This window comes from Primulina tabacum, chromosome 6 (assembly GCF_025594145.1).
Source record: "Primulina tabacum isolate GXHZ01 chromosome 6, ASM2559414v2, whole genome shotgun sequence".
NCBI classification, from domain to species: domain Eukaryota; kingdom Viridiplantae; phylum Streptophyta; class Magnoliopsida; order Lamiales; family Gesneriaceae; genus Primulina; species Primulina tabacum.
The window spans coordinates 4,226,553-4,247,495 of NC_134555.1; the positions used below are offsets into that span (position 1 = coordinate 4,226,553).

The following is a 20,943-nucleotide window of genomic DNA, read 5'->3' on the forward strand; positions in this document are numbered from 1 at the left end:
ATTCAGTTTCTGCACACCAATGTTTTGTTTTGTTTTGGCTTTTATAAATTATTATTTTTTAGTATTATTATCCACAAAAATGAAAAATTAAATAAATATATTTTTACAATAAAATTTAATTAATTATACGTCAGTCAGTATTCTAAAACAGAAAAGCCACGAATGATAATTTTAATTATATCAATCCAGACAATTCATTAAATCTAAAAACACATAAAGATGTATGACACTCACAATAAATTTAAGATCTGATTTCAACAAGTGTCACTTAGTCCAAACGCAGGTCTCAAAATTATCTCAAGACTGAGGATATAAGTGGCGAGGATCTAGGATGCTGCTGAAAAACAATATAGTGAATGAATTATAATACGTTCAAACCCGGTATTTATAGGAGAATACACGGACCCTTGATGGGCTTTTCTTCCATTTGGGCTAGGGATGGGACGGAGATAGTGAGGCCATCCATGGGATATCAATGCAAAATTTAAAAATAAATATATATTTTTTTTAAAAAATAACTATCAAAAGGAACCATTAATTAACATTTAGGTGTTTTTTTATGATTTTGCCGTCGATCGATTAGTTAACCATGGACATATTTTAATAGATAAGCATATATTAGATATATTAAGTTCTCACTGTAAATCCCGAGACGTTAACTTTTATAGAAAATCATAATAAATTAAATTAAATTTCAAAAACAAAAAATATATTAACTTAAATTTTTATCTAATAGAAAATAATAATAATTGTGTATTAATTTTTTATCTACAAATCTTGAGCTTAATTGTATTATTTTTTTCCATGTTTTTGTAAAAAATTTCTTCAAGCTTCACACTCAATCCTCTTTTTTCTCGCTTTTTAGTATATATTAGTTAGTCTGCACACGCGATGCGTGTGTGTACAATCTTTTTTATCATTGTCGATGTACTAAAGTGAAATTTGACAAATTATGGAGGGGCTAAATTGATATGTGAATTGTTGAAGAAAAAAGTGGGTGTTGAAATTAAAAAAAAAAAAACCAAAAGTGTAAGATTAGTATCATATAATAGTAAAGCTGGAAGAAAAAATTAGGTATCCTTCTAGGTGGTTACTTCCTAAGTGATTACTATCATTTCCTCATTTTAATAAAATGGAATAGATATTGCATTTAAACGTGTGATTGCCCGGTTTGGAAGTTTTCCTACTCCGAACTATTTTTGTATGTTAAAATTGTAATTTTTATCGAAACATATATTAATTTCCCTAGTGTTATACACAAAGAGATAAAGCTACTCATAAATTTTACACAAAACTTTCGTGAGAAGTTCTCATTATTCAATTTATTGAGATATATCTTTTATTTGAGTTATATATGAAAAAATATTACTTTTTCTATCGTAAATATGAATATGATTGACTCGTCTTACGAATAAAAATATGTGAGACTGATTCACAAGATATCTATTCATATAATTTAATGTCGAGAAAGATGAACAAACCATGAATGGAACTCTCTTTATTTTGTGTGTGTGGAAAAAAAAAGATGTTACATGGATAATGTTGTTACTTGGTAAATATAAACGGCGGTAATTTTAATGTATTTTATGTTTGACAAAAACTTGTATAAGACTGTCTCACGGATCGTATTTTGTGAGACAGATCTCTTATTTGGGGCACCCATAAAAAAATATTACTTTTTATACTAAAAATATTACTTTTTATTGTGAATATCTTTAGCATTGACACATCTTACAGATAAATATTGTGTATTACTTTTTGTCGTTGGCATTGGTTATTACGTACGTCCACGTCGATATAGATTAATTAATTTATTGAGAAATTAAATTTTCTACCCTCAAAAACTAACATATTAAATCAAAGGATTAGAAAATATAAAATTGTGGGAAGAAACTTTTTAAACAGTTCGATATATGATAGTTTATTTTTAAAAATCAAAAATCAAATAACAAAATAGCCTCATAAAATCCACTTGATTAATATATAGAGTAGGTCTCTCGTGAGACGGTCTCACGAATCTCTTTACATGTGAGACGAGTCAACCTTACCGATATTCACAATAAAAAGTAATATTTTTTAGCATAAAAAGTAATATTTTTTCATTGATAACCCAAATAAAAGATCCGTCTTACAAAATACGACCCGTGAGATCGTCTCACACAAGTTTTTGTCTAATATATAATGGTATTTGCACATGTATTGATTAAATCATTAAAATATATAGTGTTGTTATATTTTTTAAAATTATAAACAATTATTCTTATAAAAAGTAATATGTGAACCTAAATTCCTACAAATAGGAATCCTCAAGTTTAAAAAAAAAATAAAGAATGAACAATTAATTCGTCTCACAAATATTGACGAAAAAAGTAAACAAAAATATATATAACAGGTGATGATTGTGTTGGAACGAAGTGTAAGGCATGGGACTCGTACGCATTCATAGGCAACCGAAAAAATCATTCCCTAAGCTAACTAACAACCTAATATTTTTTAGTACAACTATATCGAAAATTTCTTATCTACATTATGAAAGACAAAAATTTACGTAAGACGATCTCACGGATCGTATTTTGTGAGACAGATCTCTTATTTGGGTCATCCATGAAAAATATTATTTTTTTATGCTAAGAATATTATTTTTTATTGTGAATATCGGTAGGGTTGACTCGTCTCACAAATAAAGATTCGTGAGACCGTCTCACAAGATACCTACTCATTATCAAAATAAGTGTTATTTGAACTCAAGATTTATGGGTCTTGACATTTATCCCTTGCCTATCAATCGTAACGTGATGTCTTGATTATTATTTTTTGTTCCGTAATAGTGTCTATATATTGATTTTAAAAAGGATAATAATAATAATAATAATAATAATAATAATAATAGTAATATATGAAATTATATCAGGATTAATTTTAGAATTAGCAAAAAGATACTGCTGTTATTTAGAGAGTGTGTTGCAACGAATTCTGCTTTTAAATAAATGATTAGATTTATAGATTATGGAGAAATGAAAAAAAATTAGAAGTGAGTAATGTCTGAAAACAAATGTGAAAAGTTGAAAATCAAAGGTGGATAGTGTTTTGATAAATAATTGATTCTAACATAAACTTGTTATTATAATCACTTTTCGTCGAAGCAAAATCAATTTGAGTAGGTCTCTTGTGAGACGGTCTCACGAATTTTTATCTTTGAGACTGGTCAACCCTACATATATTCACCAATAAAAAGTAATAATCTTAGCATAAAAAGTAATAATTTTTCATGGATGATCCAAATAAGAGATCCGTCTCACATAATACGACCTCTTGATACTGTCTCGCCCAATTTTTTGTCAACCAACATCTCATTAGCTTATGGATTTCAATTAAATTAAGCAGAAACTGACGCTGAATCTGATTTTAAAAAACATACAAAAATATTTTTTAAATTTATCACTTTTCTTTAGTGATTGCAAACACTTTTTAAAAATATTTGGTTGGAAAATAATCTATTGACGGAAAATTTTGAATCACTGTTTGATTTTTATAAACTTTTTAAACTGGAACATTAATTGGGCTTAGAAACGGAGGCCTTAAGTGGGGTGTATTCAATTCAGATTTTTGATGATTTTTAATAATTTTTTCAAATTATAGACTTTTATGGATTTGATTGATTTTTATTAGACAGATTTATAAACAGATTTACTTGGATTCATGTAGACTTTTTTTGCAAGATTTTTATTGACTTTTTTGAATTTTTTTATAGAGTTTTATAAATTTTATACTTAATTATAACATATCATGAACTAATAATTAGTTGACATATATAACATATTCAGTTTGAAATATTTTTTCAATATTTATATTAATAAGTAAATTTACTTATTTAAAAGTTAAATCATTTAATCCTTACATATGTATATATGTGGGTTTGTATGCATGTTTGTAAATTTTTAAATATATCAATTGATTAATCAGTAACATTGTTTTTGAATAGATAATATACATATGAAAATATATATTATTTATCATTACGTGGATATAATTTTGTATAAAAATATCATAACTTACGCATTAATTGAAACTGCTAAAAAGAATTTAAAAAATAATGGTTGTTGCGAGGCTATTCAATTATTAAGAATTATGCGGTATTTTTTGGATCATCTTTTTTTATTATTTAATATTACATTAATTTGCATAAATCATAAATTAAAAATCACAAAATCAAATCTAGAATTCAAACTCTCTTATGATATTAAAATAAAAAATTATTAAATGAAAAATCAGCCAAAAAAACAAAAAAATTGATAAGGAAATATGAAAATATAGAGTTATATTTCGAAAATTTAAGACAGTGATAGAGATAGATAAGAGGAGAAAAGATAAGAAGAGAGGTGATGTGAAGCGACATAGAGAGAAATAAATAGTTTGTGTATGAGTTAGAAGTTTTAAAAATCCATCCAAATCTTTGGGTTGAAACAAATACAATTTTTAACAATTTATAGTTGTATCTTATGCTTTAATGCTTGTATGTTGATGAATTCCATGAAGTCCATCCAAATCTTTGGGTTGAAACAAATACAATTTTTAACAATTTATAGTTGTACCTTAGGCTTTACTGCTTGTATGTTGATGAATTCCATGAAGTTATTAAAAGTGTATTGAAAATTTGAATACCTATAGACTTTTATAGAGTTTTTAAAAGTCAATGTTGAATATCACTTGACTTTTTAAAACTCTAAGAAAGTCTATTTTGAATAATACTAGACTTCAATAAAGTATGCAAAAGTCTTGATTGAATACCTTTATAGAATGGATACACCCCCCTTAGACTTTTAAAATCTACAAAAATCATTAAAAGTCAATAAAATCTCATAAATTGAATATATCTCCTAAGAAACTGGACAGTTAATAATGATTTTGATTTTTAAAAAAATTATATTAATCTTTAATTCAATTTAGAGTTTTTTTAAAAAAAAAATTTGATGAAATAAATTTATGGATGTTTTCTCACACAGATCCGGACGACTCTCCACCAATGTTATTGTTGTATATATGGTCTCATGTTGCACCTGACGATCTACATCGAGTGCAGTTCCTCGTCCTTCTCGGCTCGCATAATCAATTTCAAGTTCAACATTGCCTAGACTAATACATATATATAAATCAGTTTCGTATGTTTCTTAAACTCAGATTGCAAATTTGAGCTCGAATTGCTAGGCAGTGGTGGGATACCCATTTTACTTCTGTAAAAGTGTTTCTAATAATAAGTTGGTGTTAGAATTAATTATTTATCAAACACTGCTCACTTCTGATTCTCAACTTTTCGCTTTTGTTTTCAAACACTATTCATTTTTTTAAAAAATTTCTTTAATCAATTTTTTTAAAGCAAAATCCATTGCAACACATTCTCTAATTACCAGCTGTATCTTTTTGCTAATTTCAAAATTAATCCATATATAATTTCATATATTCGCATTATTATCATAAATCTCCTTTTTAAAATTAAATCTAGATATTAGTGCGGGAACAAAAAAAAAATTTTGATCCACATTAGGATTGATCTGAACGAGGAGCTTAATAAGAAATTGGTAAAAACCTGTGTGAAACGGTCTCACATGTCGTATTTTGTGAGACAGATCTCTTATTTGGATCATTAATAAAAAAATATGACCTTTTATTGTGAATATGGGTGGGTGCGAGTCGGGTTTTCGGGTTCGGGTATCCGAAATTTCGGGTACCCGACAAAATTTACTACCCGACACCAACCCAATCATGTCCTCGGTTACCCGAAATGATCGGGTATTTTCGGGTACCCGGGAAAAAAAATTAATATTTATTTTATTTTTTGAAAAAATATATATATTTTTCACATTTCACAAAAAATCACGTCATTATATTGAGTTATGGCTAGTCATTATATCATATTATGACTAGTAAATTAAAAAAACAAATGTATTTTTCACATTTCACAAAATATCATGTCATTATATCATTTTATGATTAGTAATTGTCATTATACCAGATTATGACTAACTACAAAAAAATACATGTATTTTTTAAATAAATAGACGGATAGATTCATAAATTTTTTTTAAAAAATTCGCGTACCCGATTTACCCGATCGGGTCGGGTATTTAAAAAAAAAAACGGGTTTGTCGGGTACCCGATACCCGAAAAAAAAACGCCCACTCTTAATTGTGAATATCGGTATGATTGATCTGTCTCACAGATAAAAATTCGTGAGACCGTCTCACAAAATAACTGCTGTAAGAAATTTTCCAAGCTACTTGTGTTAAAAAAATATTATGTTGTCAGTTAGCTTAGGAATGAAACTATAAATAATAATATTATCATAAGAAACTCAACTACCCGAGTAATGATTTAACTTACTTATAATAATTATTAAAAAGCTAAAATATTTAAGACCTGATTTTACAACTTTTTCTTGAGCTTTTGGATAATGAAGCTCAAAGTTGATATCAGAACAATTTCGAAGCCAAACTCGAATTCGAAATTTCAAACTCGTGCTAGTCTCGTAAAATCAAAGCTTACTCCAATCAAAGGTTAAAAATAATTTCCCAAGTCTAAAACTTATTGCATAATCATTCAATGTAACCATAGTTGACCAAGAAAAATCCTTTTGTACGTTTGAAACTTGGCCAAAATGAAAACATAATTGGAGATAAGTAACTTATTATCAAGTACACGTTATTATTTTATATAAAGAATCGAGTTCGAATTCAAAATTTTAAGTGAACCGAATCCGAGCACGCTATACTTATAAAATTATGTTCTCTTTAATATAAAGAATCGAGTTCGAATTCAAATTTTTAATTGAACCGAACCCGAGTAAGATATACTTGTAAAATTATGTTATATTGGAAATAAGTTAATAAATTCGAGCTCGAGATCGAATATAAAATATAACTAGTATGCATGTGTTTGCTATAAAAAAAAAAAAATTGGAAAACAGTACAAATTAATACAAAATGCAATTAACCGAATTTCTAATAAACAATTAAAACATCTCCGCGTGATAATTGCTGCAACCGTGTGTAGTGATAAGCACAGTTGGGTAGATACGTGGATTTGCGAAGGAAAGATGAACGGAGTGTGAGTGTTCAAAGCAATGATTTTTGTATTATCCCTTTTATAAAGTAAAAATTCCCATAAATTCCCATTTTGTTATGCATATTTAGTAAATATGTGTGTATATATATAGGAGAGGGGAAGAGATGAGAAAAATTTGCCTGAAATGGTGGTTTGTTGTTCGTCAACATCAGAACCCCTAACCCCCTCCGAATGAGTTCCTATAAATGAATCAAATTTGCAAACAAATCTCTTGAGGTGTAAAAACCCAACAAGAAAATCGGCTGTGAAAAGCCCATTGAAAGTTGGTTATATAAGACTGTTGAATTCTTCTGTGTACTGTCTCTTTTTTTTTTCTTATTTCTTTTTCACATCAAAGGGTTATATTCATTCTTGTCTTGGTGTCTCTCTCTCTCTCTCTCTCGCTCTCTCTTGATCTAACCCTTTGAACTTTTTTTTCCCAGGTAAAAGTTTGTGGTTTTGGTTCTCTCCGCGGGGAGCTTGTTAATTTCTTATTCATTGTTGTGTTGTGATGGGTTCTTGGTGCTAAATTTTTATAATCTTTTCGGTTTTGTTTTAAGCTTGAATTGAATGTGTCGATATTTTGCGGGTTTTGGTATTGAGTTTTGTTTTGTTGTTTCTTTTTATGTTCAATGCGTTATTCAATGACATTGATTATGTTTCGTTACATTGTGGGTGTACGGTATTATCACATGTATCTGTGATAATATTGTTTTTGGTTTGGAGGAATCATTGATTTTCTTGCTTTTTATGCGTAATACAGGTTGCTGGTGTATTCATCGTTTGGTGACTACTGCATAAATCTGGAATTTGTGATGTGGGTTTGCAAATTGGAGGTGAAAAGGAATCGAAATTGCAGTTGGAATTTAGAAAATTCGAAATAAGGTTGAGTTTGGGGGTATTGCAATTCATTTGAGTGAAACAGTTTTAGCAAAACATAACATGTAAAAAGGCAATGGTGACCTTGACATGGAGAAAATTTGTATGTTGGAGGTCTTCGGTTGAAAACGAGGGCGAAAATAGCAGCAGAGGAGGAGGTGACATTGGCAGTCGTGTGGATGGTTTATGGTGGTATAAGGATTCTGGACAGCATGTTAATGGGGAATTCTCTATGGCAGTTATTCAAGCCAATAACATATTGGAAGATTACAGCCAGCTCGAATCAGGACCGATGAGCTTATCTGAGTCGGCTCCTCATGGGACTTTTGTCGGGATTTATGATGGACATGCCGGACCCGAAGCTTCACGGTTTATTAGCGATCGCCTTTTCGAGAATATGAAGAGTACGCACCTCGTTCTTGCTGGATATTTGACTCTTGTGTTGTTTCCACTGACTTATTTACATATTTTCATTTGCGTATTTACATATTATGAGATGGTTAATGTGGATTTGATAGTATTTAATGTTAAGATGTGTGTTACAGTGGAATGCATGCCTTTTCTTCCTCCAGAGTCATTTGGCTTCTTTTTAGTTCCTTCCGATAGAAAGGAATATCGAAGCAGCTTTTTCTACACTTAATATCAGCTTTAATAATTATCATATACTCTTTCACACTGTATATTATTCTCGGAGTCTTCATGGAAAAACACAGAGGAAATAAAAGAAGTGAATCTTTAGTTTAGCTTTGAAGGAAGGGAAAAGGAAAAGTATGCGAAAAAAGATTTATGGTATTTTCAATTGTTTTGAGAGGATTATTTCCTAATACGAGAATGGAGTGTGATACCTTATTCCCGAGAACAATTGGTTGGTTAGAATAATGTTTTGAACTAGTTGGAACTGATCACCTTATGTTCTAGTAAATTAAAGTAGTGTTTACAAATCACTTTTTTTAAGCATTTGCAAACACTACGAAAAGCTAGTTGTTTTACTTTTGTATGCAACTTTAGATAAAGAATCTGGTTTATAGAAATTGTAGTGCTTTTGCCTCAAAAAAAATTTCTTCCTCTCATGCTTTGCAATCAGTGGCACACTCATATATGACCCCCGAATCTGATTTATTTGCTTATTCACGAGCCATTTGTTTCAAATATTAGGTTTTGATATAAAATAATAATGTCTTAGCATGTGGTAAAATAAGGTTATCTTTTGGAGTCTGCTGATGCATATGTTTACTCACTTGGCAGCTCTTCATGATGCAGAACTCGCGGCAGACAAACAAGAAATGTCGGCCGATGTAATAAAAAATGCATATTTGGCAACAGAAGAAGAATTCCTTTCTTTGGTTAAAAAACAATGGGAATTTAAACCGCAAATTGCTTCTGTGGGATCATGTTGTTTGGTGGGCATTATATGCAGAGGTCTCTTATACGTTGCCAATGCTGGGGATTCTAGGGTGGTGTTGGGAAGACTAGAAAAGGTCGAGAATGAGATTAAAGCCGTGCAGTTATCAACTGAGCACAATGCAAGTTTTGAATCTGTTCGGGAAGAATTACATGCATTACATCCCAATGATCCTCAGATCGTTGTTTTAAAGCACAGGGTTTGGCGTGTGAAGGGTCTTATCCAGGTAACTTTTTTTTGTTGCACAATATATGTTGTTCTCTTTTGTTCTACATTCTTACATTCCTTTTGTTGCTTTGAGATAGTATCCTGGTTTAGTTTTAGCTCTGCGGTTATTGATTAGCTGTATACATGTAAAAAATCCATATTAATTTTATCGACACGCCTGGTACATTGGCATTGGAGATAACCCATACTCTTCTCTGTTTTTGTGTCTTCATGATTATCAGGAAAGGTAATAGATGGGGCAGTTGGTCCCTCCGCGTAATATATTTCTCGCCCTAGTTGACATTCTGAAAAAGGAGAGAAATTTGGAGTGTCATACCATATTGATAATTATGTATAGGCATTAATCAAAATGCTCTGCCATTTTCACATTTCTCAATATTTCATGGTTGATGAGTCCTGACCATTGTTTTGATCGTGTTAAAGTTTAAGATAAGCCCCCTCTAATTCTTTCTGGTATCGATGAGTGAAGTATATATATACAGTTTTGATATGTGTTTGTACAATTTTGATATGCTTAATAAAATCCAATATATGATGAGCTGGGCACAGAGGTGGAAATGATTGAGGCAGTATAACAAAACTACATATATATAATCTTAATTGTCATGCTTTCCGCCTTTTCTCCTGTTGTGTAGAATGCATCGTCGGGAAAGTGATTTTATCAAACATTTTATTTGTAATGAAATAATTGTATCCCAAAACTCTGGATTTTTTCTCTTATAATTAAATAAATTTGTACCGACGCTCTCGGCTTTCATTGCTAATACACATGGAATTTGATTCAAGGTTTCGAGATCTATAGGCGATGCTTACTTGAAGAAACAGGAGTTCAATAGAGTGCCATTGTTACCAAAGTTCAGATTGCCAGAACCGTTTGAGAAGCCGATCCTTTTGGCTGAGCCATCAATACTTGTCCAAAAACTTTATCCCGAGGACCAGTTTCTTATTTTTGCTTCAGATGGTTTATGGGAGCACCTTAGTAATCAAGAGGCAGTCGACCTTGTCAACAGTTCTCCACGCAATGTAGGACATTTACGTCACTTATACGATCTTATTCTAGGTTTTTAATATGGGTGGTCGCCTTTTGTCTGAGAATAAGCATTTATTTTCATTCGCAAATCGATATCAATTTTCATAGATTATATATCTAAAATATAACTTTTGCCCTGCCTTGTTTTATAATTTTCTTAGTTGAGATCATTTTTTCTCTCTGCCCTCTTCCTGTATCAAAATCTTAGTATTATCCTGTTTTCTGCTACCTCCGACCCCACCTCACTCTTATTTTCTCTAACTTATAGTTGTCATATTTTATGGACTCAGAAATATCACTTCTTGATCTTTGCATAACTTAATGGATTTATGGCTAACTGCATGCACTAGCCTACCTTTTCAAGTGGAGGTGAAACTTGTGAAATCCGTGTTGAATATTTTTTTTACAAAGAGGACCTCTCCATGTTTACATTGCAGGGTATTGCTCGAAAACTTGTCAAAGCTGCACTGCAAGAAACAGCAAAGAAAAGAGAAATGAGATATTCGGACCTGAAAAAGATTGATCGAGGAGTGAGAAGACATTTTCATGATGACATCACGGTTATAGTTCTCTTCTTAGACTCTCATTTGATCAGTCGCAGTTCCTCCCACGGCCCCATTCTCTCGGTAAAAGGCGGTGGAAATACTCGGTAAAGCTTACCTATTAACTTGCCGAATGATTTTCTTGAGAACTAGAGGATTTTTATGTGTAGAGTGAATTTTTGTTTTCTTTGCATGGGATATCACCACATTTTGATAATGTTAATGATTATGCCAGGAAGATGCGACGAGTTTGTGTTGTCTTGAATTTTTAGCTGACTGGCATATGAAACAAAAATTTAAATGCCGTGATAAAATGAGGATACTGAAATTTTTTGTAAGATAATTTAGGCTGCCTTGGTTAAGTTAGCTTGTGTGTTTGAGTGAAATATTTTATTATGCACTGGGCACCATATCTTTCAAGAATAAAGACTCCACGATTATTTTAAAAAAAAAAACCAAACTTTTGGACTGATTCCTCTGTGTTTCAAAATGGTGTTATGTTATAATAATGTAATTGTGGACGAGCATTGCATATTTTTGAACTAAAATTTGGAAAGACTGGTTTTATAATGTAATTCTTCCAAAGAAATTTGGGCACATCAAAGGTTTAGGAAGAAAAGTATTTAAAAAAGTGCTATTAAAACTGTTTTTGTGTATATGCACCAAAACCACATACATAAGCTAAAACAAGTAACATTCTTCTGTAGATAGCATGTGATATTTTGAAATGATTTTTGAAAGTACACTTGAAAAAGGAAAGAAGACTTTGTTCCTCATCTAAGATCTAAGCTTTTATTGATAATTTTATTACATTTTTTGACAAGATACAAAAATCTACTTAAATTATTACAATTACTAAGAAAGGGTTTGATGTGAAAATTCATAAAATCAGATTTCTAATTTTACATATGTACACAACTTAGCATATTTTTCTATTTTTTTTTAAAAAAATAAGGCCAAGTCACAAAAGCTATCTTTTTAAAGATTTATTTAAATAACAAGCATTTGGAAAAAGAAAAAAATTACATTTTCTGTATTGGCACATTGTAGCTCATTTTTTTTTAATTTTATATAATTAAAAATTAATTGGAGTCCGCACAGCATTCTAACGAAACAAGTTGTCCTCACCCAGGGGGAGGGTAATTTCAGAGGAATATTGAAGAACAATGAAAAAGAAAACGTGAAAATGGAGAAGCAGAGGAGATATTAGGAAAAGTGGGATGATACTGCTAAAGAGTTTTTCGCAGTAAACAGAAGAATATTTCACTTTTCGCAATCTAAATCTTGGCCTTATTTGTTCATTGAATTAGCTCAACAGCCATTGATCACAATGACCTTAAAAAATCATAAAAAATATGTAGCTCGAGATGTTTGAAGAGTCTGCGGTTTATGAGATCAATGAACATAGATCGTGTCGTTCTGCTTGCGTGGCCGTTCAGGGACCGAACCGGGCTTAAACTTTGATGCCTCATGTCTGGCTTGCTCGGGGAGACATGACTGTTACTCTGCATAAGCACTTGCCTTAGATCATAGAAAACTTCCGCATCATGCAAAGTCAAGAACGTGGTAGCCACACCGATCCTCCCAGCACGACCCGTTCTTCCAATACGATAACTGCAAGCCTCATTTTTATCCGGCATGTCATTATTTATGACGTGCGCCACTTCTGGTATATCAATACCTCGTCCTGCTGCGTTGTTAGCAACCAACACGTTGTATCTCTTGGTCTTAAAACCTTCAAGACTCGTTTCTCTCTGTTCCTGCGACATTCCACCGTGCAATGTGGTCACACGATAACCTTCTTCATCCAAAGCTTTAGCAACCACGCCAGCAACCTTCCTCCTGTTAAAAAGTACAATAGCAGTCTTATCCCTCGAACTCATCAAGAAACTTTTTCAGTCTACACAATTTATTGTTCTCTTTCATCATGAAAACATGCTGAGTAATAAGATCGATAGTCTTTCCTGATGTGCCGATGTTGACAACAAGAAGATTTCTCAAGTACTTCCGCGCCAGCCGCTCCACACCAGCTGGCATAGTTGCACTGAACATTTAAGTAGTCGTATAAATCCTTTTCTCATCAAGGTCCTCGTCCTCCGTTTTACGGTTTCATGTTACTTGAAGGCATGGCACCTAAGCAACTTGACATTCAAAACCCATATCAATCATTCGGTCAGCCTCATCAAGAACAACATAGTTACACTGATTCAATACAGCATACCGCCTCTCCAAGCAATCAAGAAGACGTCCCCAGTTCTTCGATTGATTGCCCGCCAACCATAGGAACAACCTTTATGCCCAAACAAGGAGTGAATTTGACATCCTCAACCTCAATCTGCAGAGCAAGCTCTCTAGTTGACACCAGCACAATGGCATAAGGCTCTTCAGCCTCATTCTGCTCACTTATAGGAGGGAGTCTACTTATGTGGGTGAGCATAGGAAGAACAAATGCAGCAGTTTTACCAGAACCAGTCTCAGCTATTCCAATGACGTCTCGCCCGTTACAGTCCCAGCGGGATGGCGGCCATCTGAATGGGAGATGAAGTCTTGTAGCCTGCCCTCTCCACAGCCCTCAGCAGCTCGGGTGCCAACTTGCTCTCATCCCAACTCCTCATAGGGTGCAGAATTCTTGAACGTCCCTCGTAAGAAATATTGAAATTGTGAGGCCCGGGGTCGAAAAGGGCGGGGGGTGATTGCCGGTGGAATGAAGTTGCATGAACAATGAGCGGCTCCTGGCATGCTTCTAGGTGGAGAGAATATGAATGAACCGATCCCACACGAGAATGAGAGGGATTCTGAGACTGTTCAATGTAATGGACTGTACAGTTGAAGAGGACTTAAAAGATTTGATTGGTACTACTCATATCATGAAGGTGCATCTTCTTTTCGGTAGCTCATCACATAAAAACTCTAAAGTTGAGCGTGCTTGACTTGGGGTAATTTTGGAATGGGTGACCCCCTGGGAAGTTTTCTAGGGTGCGTGTGAGTGAGGATATAAGCACGCTTGAAAGACTTGTCTTGGTACAGTGAGGACAGTCGACGAATCTGGGACGTTACAGTTGGTATCAGAGCCGACCTCTCTTAGTACGGTGTGGTTCAGGGACGAACCAAGCGGAAGCTGGTGGGCATGTGAGGCCCGGGGCCGAAGAGGGCGGGGGGTGATCGCCGGTGCAATGAGGTTGAACGGACAATGAGTGGCTCCTGGCAGGCTTCTAGGTGGAGGGAACATGAATGAACCGATCCCACACGAGAATGAGAGGGATTCTGAGACTGTTCAATGTAATGGACTGCACAGTTGAAGAGAGTTTAAAAGATTTGATTGATACTATTCATATCACGAAGGTGCATCTTCTTTTCGGTAGCTCATCACATAAGATCTCCAAAGTAAAACGTGCTTGACTTGGGGTAATTTTGGGATGGGTAACCCCTGGGAAGTTTTCTAGGGTGCGTGTGAGTGAGGACATAAGCACGCTGGAAAGACTCGTCTTGGTACAATGCGGACAGTCGTCGAATCTGGGGCGTTACAGAAATATTCCCTAAAAATTCCCCAGTCCCTCTAATTCATTGTCTCGAGATTCTTCTCAGACCAATGCCTATCAACCCTCATATCAAACTTTTCATACAAATCAGCAGCAGCTTCCTAACGAGTCTCCTCAACGCCTTCCTTCTAGCAGCAAGGTTTTTCTGCTCCCTGCGGGCCGGCATGGCCTGGAGACCCCGGCCAAAGAGGAGACAGGCCTTGTGAAGGCTATCATACAGATAATTCCTTTCGCGAGAGGTGTCTTTGGCGTTCTCCCAATCGAAAGAGAATCGGAACTTCTGGTTTGGCTTAATAACCTGCTTCGTGGGTTTGACCAATCCCAGATACTGCTCCTTAATAGCACTCAACTCAATCTCACGCTCCCTATCCGCCAAATCTCCAAACGAGCACGCTTTCGTGCTTCCAGGGATTTCGTTTCCGTCTCACAGAAGTTGGGTCAACCGATGATGGGATTTTAGATTCTTCACGCTCAGCTTTGGTGAAAAAAGAGGCTTCTTGGCATCCAGTCGCAAGAAATGGGTCTTGAGTCGATAACATGTACTTTTATATGTTTCATTCAACCAGTCAAAACAAACGGCCATTTGTTCACCAAAAAAAAAAAAAAAACTTTCCGAAATTGACTTTGTATTGGATTTACGATAATAATAAAAATAAGACAAAAACTTGCGTGAGACGATGCCATAAGTCGTATTTTGTGAGACGGATCTCTTATTTGAGTCATCAATGAAAAAATGCTAAGAGTATTACTTTTTATCGTGAATATCTTTAGAGTTGACCCGTCTCACAGATAAAGATTCGTGAGATCGTCTCACAAGAAACCTGTTCTAAAAAAAATCCTTTGTTGTTTATTCTGTTCTTTCTTCCACCGGAGAAATGTGAACCGTGAGATATAGTAGAAAGAGTTTCTTAATACATCAATCAAAGAACTTTCAAACCCAAAGAAAAAACATTGAAAGAGAAACCAGATGAATATTTAATTTTTCCCCTTGTTGCCAAAGCCTCTCAATCCACTATCTTTGACACATTATGTTTACGTTTATTTCACCGAAATATCACTTTAAAATTTGCAAAAGTTGTTCCTAAACACTTTCGAGGACAGAACACAAGATCCTCTTTCTTTCAACGGTGAAACTCAGATCTTGGAATGTCAAGGCAGTAACCCCTCACATCTGGAAAATGGATAAAATCATTTAATATACTTATAAACGTTAATATAATGGGTGTTTTCCTGATTGGATCAAGTTTTTTAGACCCCTAACTCCTAAGGTTTACCGTCACAAGCAAAGACGAACAAGATCACAAATGGCCTGGGTGGGCCATATTTAAGTCTTTTTTCTACTTCTTTCTTTGAGTAATGGGGTGGAGGAGTCTCGAACCTAGTTTTTTGATAATAACATATCGCTGAGCCAAATGGTCAGTCGTACATTGAAGTTTTTAAACACATTCCTCAAAGTTGATTTTTGATGTAAAAAAAGGAAAAAAATCACTCCTCTCTTTCATAATCCTTTTGTTGCAAAGACATGAGCTGCAAGAAATCATGTTCTGGCTGAATCGACTCACACGAGCAAACAACAAATGCTGAAACGAGATAAGATATTACAAAATGTAAATACACGCCATGCTAATGATACTCAAGCATGCTACACAAGCAGATGCAACTAAAATTCACAAACACAAGACTGTCTACATACAAGAACCACATGTACCAGACCAACTTGGTGAAGTACCAATATGACTAAAGGAAAGTGAGCATCAAATGGGGATAAATGGTGTAATGGTGATTTAAAAAAAAACAGAAGAAGGTTAAGCTCATAAAATTCCAACTCACAGATACATGAAGGAACAAAGATCTTGTATATAGTTGGATCAATAAAATTCTTATAACTAAGTTGAGATCATTTGATTACATGTGGTCTACCCTGCCATCTTCCTCCAGAACTCCATCTCCAGCATGCCTGCCACAAAATTCATCGATTAGTGATGTTTAAAAAGACAAAAAATACATGCTGTGTAAATTACTCAAATAAGATTTAATTCCACTCTTGTATGTAATGTCCAAGTTTTTTTTTTATATTGATATAGCACTTCGAAGTAGTTTTAGATAATATCTAAAAGTCACATATATTCTTGAAAAAATTCGCTATCAGATAACATGGTCATCAAATGGTTGTTAAATTAGAGGGCTGAAAATAGTCCATTTTTTTCAATATTACTTCATCTTCATCACCCCGAGGCAAATTTTTTCAGTTTCTCTCATCATATATACAACTGAATAAACATAATTTTTAAACTCTAAAAGACCAATGCACACGAATTGCTGATCCTCGGGAACTGGTGGCGTGGAGATTACATTATGATGTTAACTACATTTGACCCATTAATTTTTTTCTCAACTAGTTAAGTTGCTTACCACTAGGTCTTCAAATCCAAAAAAAATATTTCATACACCAATCATAATCATGGTGCTGGAGTAACATCAATGTCTGCATAATTGTATGATATGGCATAACATTGTCCAAGAATTCACCAAAAGGAACAAATATTCATCTAAACACTGATATTACACAAAAATAAAATGAATTCTAGAAATAAAACATCAAGGTTCGGAAACAAACCTCCAAGACGTGGTTAAATTACGAGCTTTTCTATCCAACTGCAGATTTTCTAATGCAGCAGAAGCACGTAATACATCTTCTGAAGGTTCATCATTATCATATCTCCAATTGTAATCACCTTTCCTATAGCCAGAAGTAGAAGACCCAGCTCGTCTATCTGAAACTCGTACAAAAAAAAAAGACAAAAAAAGGAATAATCTAACCGATGTCACAGAAACAATATCAAAATCGTTTTACTACTTACCAGATGATTGTGAAACAGGAAGAGACCTGCAATTAGAATTCCATTAATCACAAGTTTAAACAGAAAACCAAGTGAAAGAAAAAGACAGATATGATGGTCACGAACCTTCCCAGTGGAGGTAAACCCCCAGCAACTGAGGGAGGTGAAGGTCTCCTAATATTTCGAGCCTCCAAGTTGGATAGAGACTCTGATTCTGAAGGGGTTAATCTCCTGTTGCTACCCCTTCCTTGAGATAAATTCTGCATGAGCAACATCAAAACTGTCAAGAGAATCTGACATTATCTAAGAAATAGAAAAAAAAAAGAACATTATGTCATGATATGAGCTTTGTAATTGAAGATCTGCGCAGAATCATTCAGAAAATATATTTAGCGTTTTAATATGCATTGCAATAACATCAACAATTGCTTTAATTTTGAGTGAACAAGAAACATCATGAAGCAAGAAAATTCTAGGCCACATAGATTCTTTAATAGTTAATATTCTCATTAATTGACCAACCAAAAACAACAGCAATAAGGAACATCGAAATTTCCAGATTACATTAACTGCTTGAGTCTTGACATAACCCATTTGATAGGTAAAACTGGCAAAAACTGTTACTTCAATAAGAAAAGAGTTTAGATAGCAGAATGAGTAGTTTAAGTGCTAGTTAAAGTACGCAATCATATGAGTCATATCATCAATATCAAAACCTTAATCTAAATATTGCACTTAATCGGACCTCGTATTTCAAGAACCCTTCTAAAACATCCAAAAGCAGAGGACCGCTGTCTCCATTCCGATTAAGATCATGCCCATTCTTGCTGCAAAATTCTTTTAATTCAGATTTCCAGGAATCTTTTGTCTGAAAATGAATAGGAAATCTAACAACTCATAATTACATACCCGTGACAATAAGAGTGAGAAAAGTGATAAGAGTAAGCAGAAAGTACCAGATTACACTCTGGTGAGTAGACTTTTAATGTGTGACTTAATTGAGCCCACTCCAAGTACTCACATACCAATGCAGTCAAAAGCCTTCCTGTAATTAATGAAACAAAATTACTGGAAAAAAAATTGAGTATATTAATCATTCTTGATTTTTCTAAGTTTAAAATGCACCCATTTCAGAAATAATAATCCAAATACAGCTTGTAATTAGTAGCATAAAAGATAATGCCATAGAGTTTGAGGTCACTTCATAGTCTTTTCACATAACATCGATAACCCTTAAAATATACTGAAGATTTCAAAGTCCTGGAATTCATTTTCTATTCGCAGATCGAGCAGAAAGAGAACAAGACGCAAGCGGATGAAGTATCACCGTGGTGTTAAATGCGCGCATGACCATTATTACATCGTAAGATGATGGATGAGATGGAAAGTTCCAAGAGAGGAAGAAAACCACAGAACCAGATCCCCCAGATGCTACATTCTAATGTTTGTTACCCCAAGGGAGGCTGGCATTGGATGCGAATCATGTTAGAAGGAGAACTGGTGTAGAATCTCTATCTTGAAGAATGCAATGGAAAATAATTTACCAGGGAATGTTCATCTAACTCAAATTGTATCTAGTTAAAAAGAAAATGGTGGGATTGAGCTTCCCTCCGCAAAACTAGGGGATTTGGGATTGAATACGAATAGGTATCAAAGGCAAATGAAACTCAAATAAATGGATTGGTATCTTCGAATCAGGGGTAAAAAGGAATGGGAACGTTGAAACTTATGTACCTGAAGGAGAGTTATGTAGTTGCTTAGCATGGTCGTTGCAGCTACCCAGTAGTGCAGGAGGTAGACCTTCTTTCTCTATGACTCGATCCTCTTCTTCAATTGCTTCAAACACACTAGCTCTCAGCTCAGCCTAACAACAAATAACAGCAGAATTATCAAATCTTGCCTGAAAACAACCACAGTGACACTCTTTCGCTATCTCCCAGAGTGCAAATTTATTTACATGTGTCTTTATATTAACATTACATGTCTACCAACTGAAATCCCAGAATTACTTTAGAATCTTAGGTCTACCACGCACTTACTGGCATCACCAGGCAAGTATTCAGTAAATATTAATCATATTCCACGCAGATAAAACATAAAATCTGCAAAGCTAAGTATAATTAGAACTCGTCCCAAGTTCATCCATTAAAACATCAAAACTAAGTATAATTAGAACTCGTCCCAAGTTCATCCATTAAAACATCCGAGAATGAGAATAAGCGTAACCCAAAGTTCAGAGAGTAAAATCACAACTACAACATCCACTCGACTCTCTCGATCAATCACAACATTCTTACAAAAATCGACCTAAATAAACCTCATTTCATAAACTCGAAAAGGTCCAACAAACCGACTCCAAATTACCGATCCTTACGGCCTTCTTCAGTTAAACTCTCAGATTTCACACCACGAGCTAAAATGTAAACAGTGATGGCATCAAATTAAGAGGGGAAACATAGAATTGGAGGGTGGGGGAAGCTAACTCGGATCTTGGCGAGGACCCCCTTCTTCTCGAGAGTGCGAGTGACTAGGGTTTTCAAATCCATTATTTCTCTGGTGTAATCGTCCATTTTCAGTGGAAATTTCCCCCAATTCTCAGTTTAGAAACTGAGTGACCTTCGCTTTGCCTTCCTCGCGTGCTTGTTCGAATTTCTGATGATGGATTTTGGATTTCATGATAATTTAATTTATTTTCTAAAAATTACATAGATTGGCAAATATTATTTTAATTTTTAAATTTGAATCATTTTGTGAGGATTTATTGATAAATATACAATTTATATAGTTTTAAATAAATTAAAAGGATCCGAATGAATATTAGGAATTTTGGGTTCGGGTTTTACCTAGACCCGTTCCGTCTAGGACGAGTTTGGCATACCAAATGGGTCATGGGATGGGTCTCGGGTCCAATTTTTCAGACTCGTCCTGGATATGAGTCGAGTCATTGGTCCTTTAATATCTATCTAATACCCACCTCATATATGTGCATATAAATATTTTAAGGTTTTAGTTTTATAAATGTCCACTTGAGGATGTCAATATTTTTTTTTTGAGAGCTAGTAGCTCTTTTTTTTATGTAATTCATTATGTCGTGAAGATACTTTATATGTCATTATAAGTGTGGTCGAAGAAATAAATTAGTTTTCTATTGTGTTGTATTGAGAGGCTTGTTTGTTTTGTAATTCAGTCATGTGTGAAGAAAAATATTGTTTTCATTTAAAAAAAATCGAGTACCACGGGTAGAACCGACCCAATTTTGTATTCGGGGTGAGGTGCGTCCGAAGAAAATTTAACCGGGGTGGGACGGATGATGGGTCAAAGTTTTCTTCATGAGGCAGATCTTGGGTCTAGCCATATTCGACTCGTACTCATCCCATTGACATTT

The 20,943-nt window shown here is 34.0% G+C and overlaps 2 protein-coding genes and 1 pseudogene across 5 annotated transcripts; 1 reads left to right on the forward strand and 2 right to left on the reverse strand.

Annotated features, from left to right (window-relative positions):
* The first annotated feature begins 7,022 nt into the window (after positions 1 to 7,022).
* Positions 7,023 to 11,653, forward strand: LOC142548859 (putative protein phosphatase 2C 38). Of its 4 annotated transcripts, none has more exons than XM_075657462.1 (5): positions 7,023 to 7,145; positions 7,862 to 8,381; positions 9,223 to 9,605; positions 10,394 to 10,630; positions 11,075 to 11,653. In XM_075657462.1, exons 2-5 carry the CDS (start codon positions 8,054 to 8,056, stop codon positions 11,288 to 11,290), a joined length of 1,164 nt encoding a protein of 387 aa, XP_075513577.1. In that variant the 5' UTR covers positions 7,023 to 7,145; positions 7,862 to 8,053; the 3' UTR covers positions 11,291 to 11,653. The 4 variants fall into 4 exon arrangements, with proteins under 4 accessions (XP_075513577.1, XP_075513578.1, XP_075513576.1 ...); XM_075657463.1 differs by having other exon boundaries at positions 7,026 to 7,101; XM_075657461.1 differs by lacking the exon at positions 7,023 to 7,145 and adding an exon at positions 7,162 to 7,541.
* Positions 11,654 to 12,284: 631 nt separating this feature from the next.
* LOC142548858 (DEAD-box ATP-dependent RNA helicase 21-like) lies at positions 12,285 to 13,832 on the reverse strand (annotated as a pseudogene).
* Positions 13,833 to 16,282: 2,450 nt separating this feature from the next.
* LOC142548860 (protein TONNEAU 1a-like) lies at positions 16,283 to 20,236 on the reverse strand. Its single transcript, XM_075657465.1, has 8 exons — positions 20,042 to 20,236; positions 19,293 to 19,422; positions 18,515 to 18,603; positions 18,304 to 18,426; positions 17,685 to 17,818; positions 17,580 to 17,605; positions 17,336 to 17,492; positions 16,283 to 16,675 (listed from the first exon to the last, which is right to left on the reverse strand). Exons 1-8 carry the CDS (start codon positions 20,126 to 20,128, stop codon positions 16,624 to 16,626), a joined length of 798 nt encoding a protein of 265 aa, XP_075513580.1. The 5' UTR covers positions 20,129 to 20,236; the 3' UTR covers positions 16,283 to 16,623.
* Between the last annotated feature and the right edge of the window lie 707 nt (positions 20,237 to 20,943).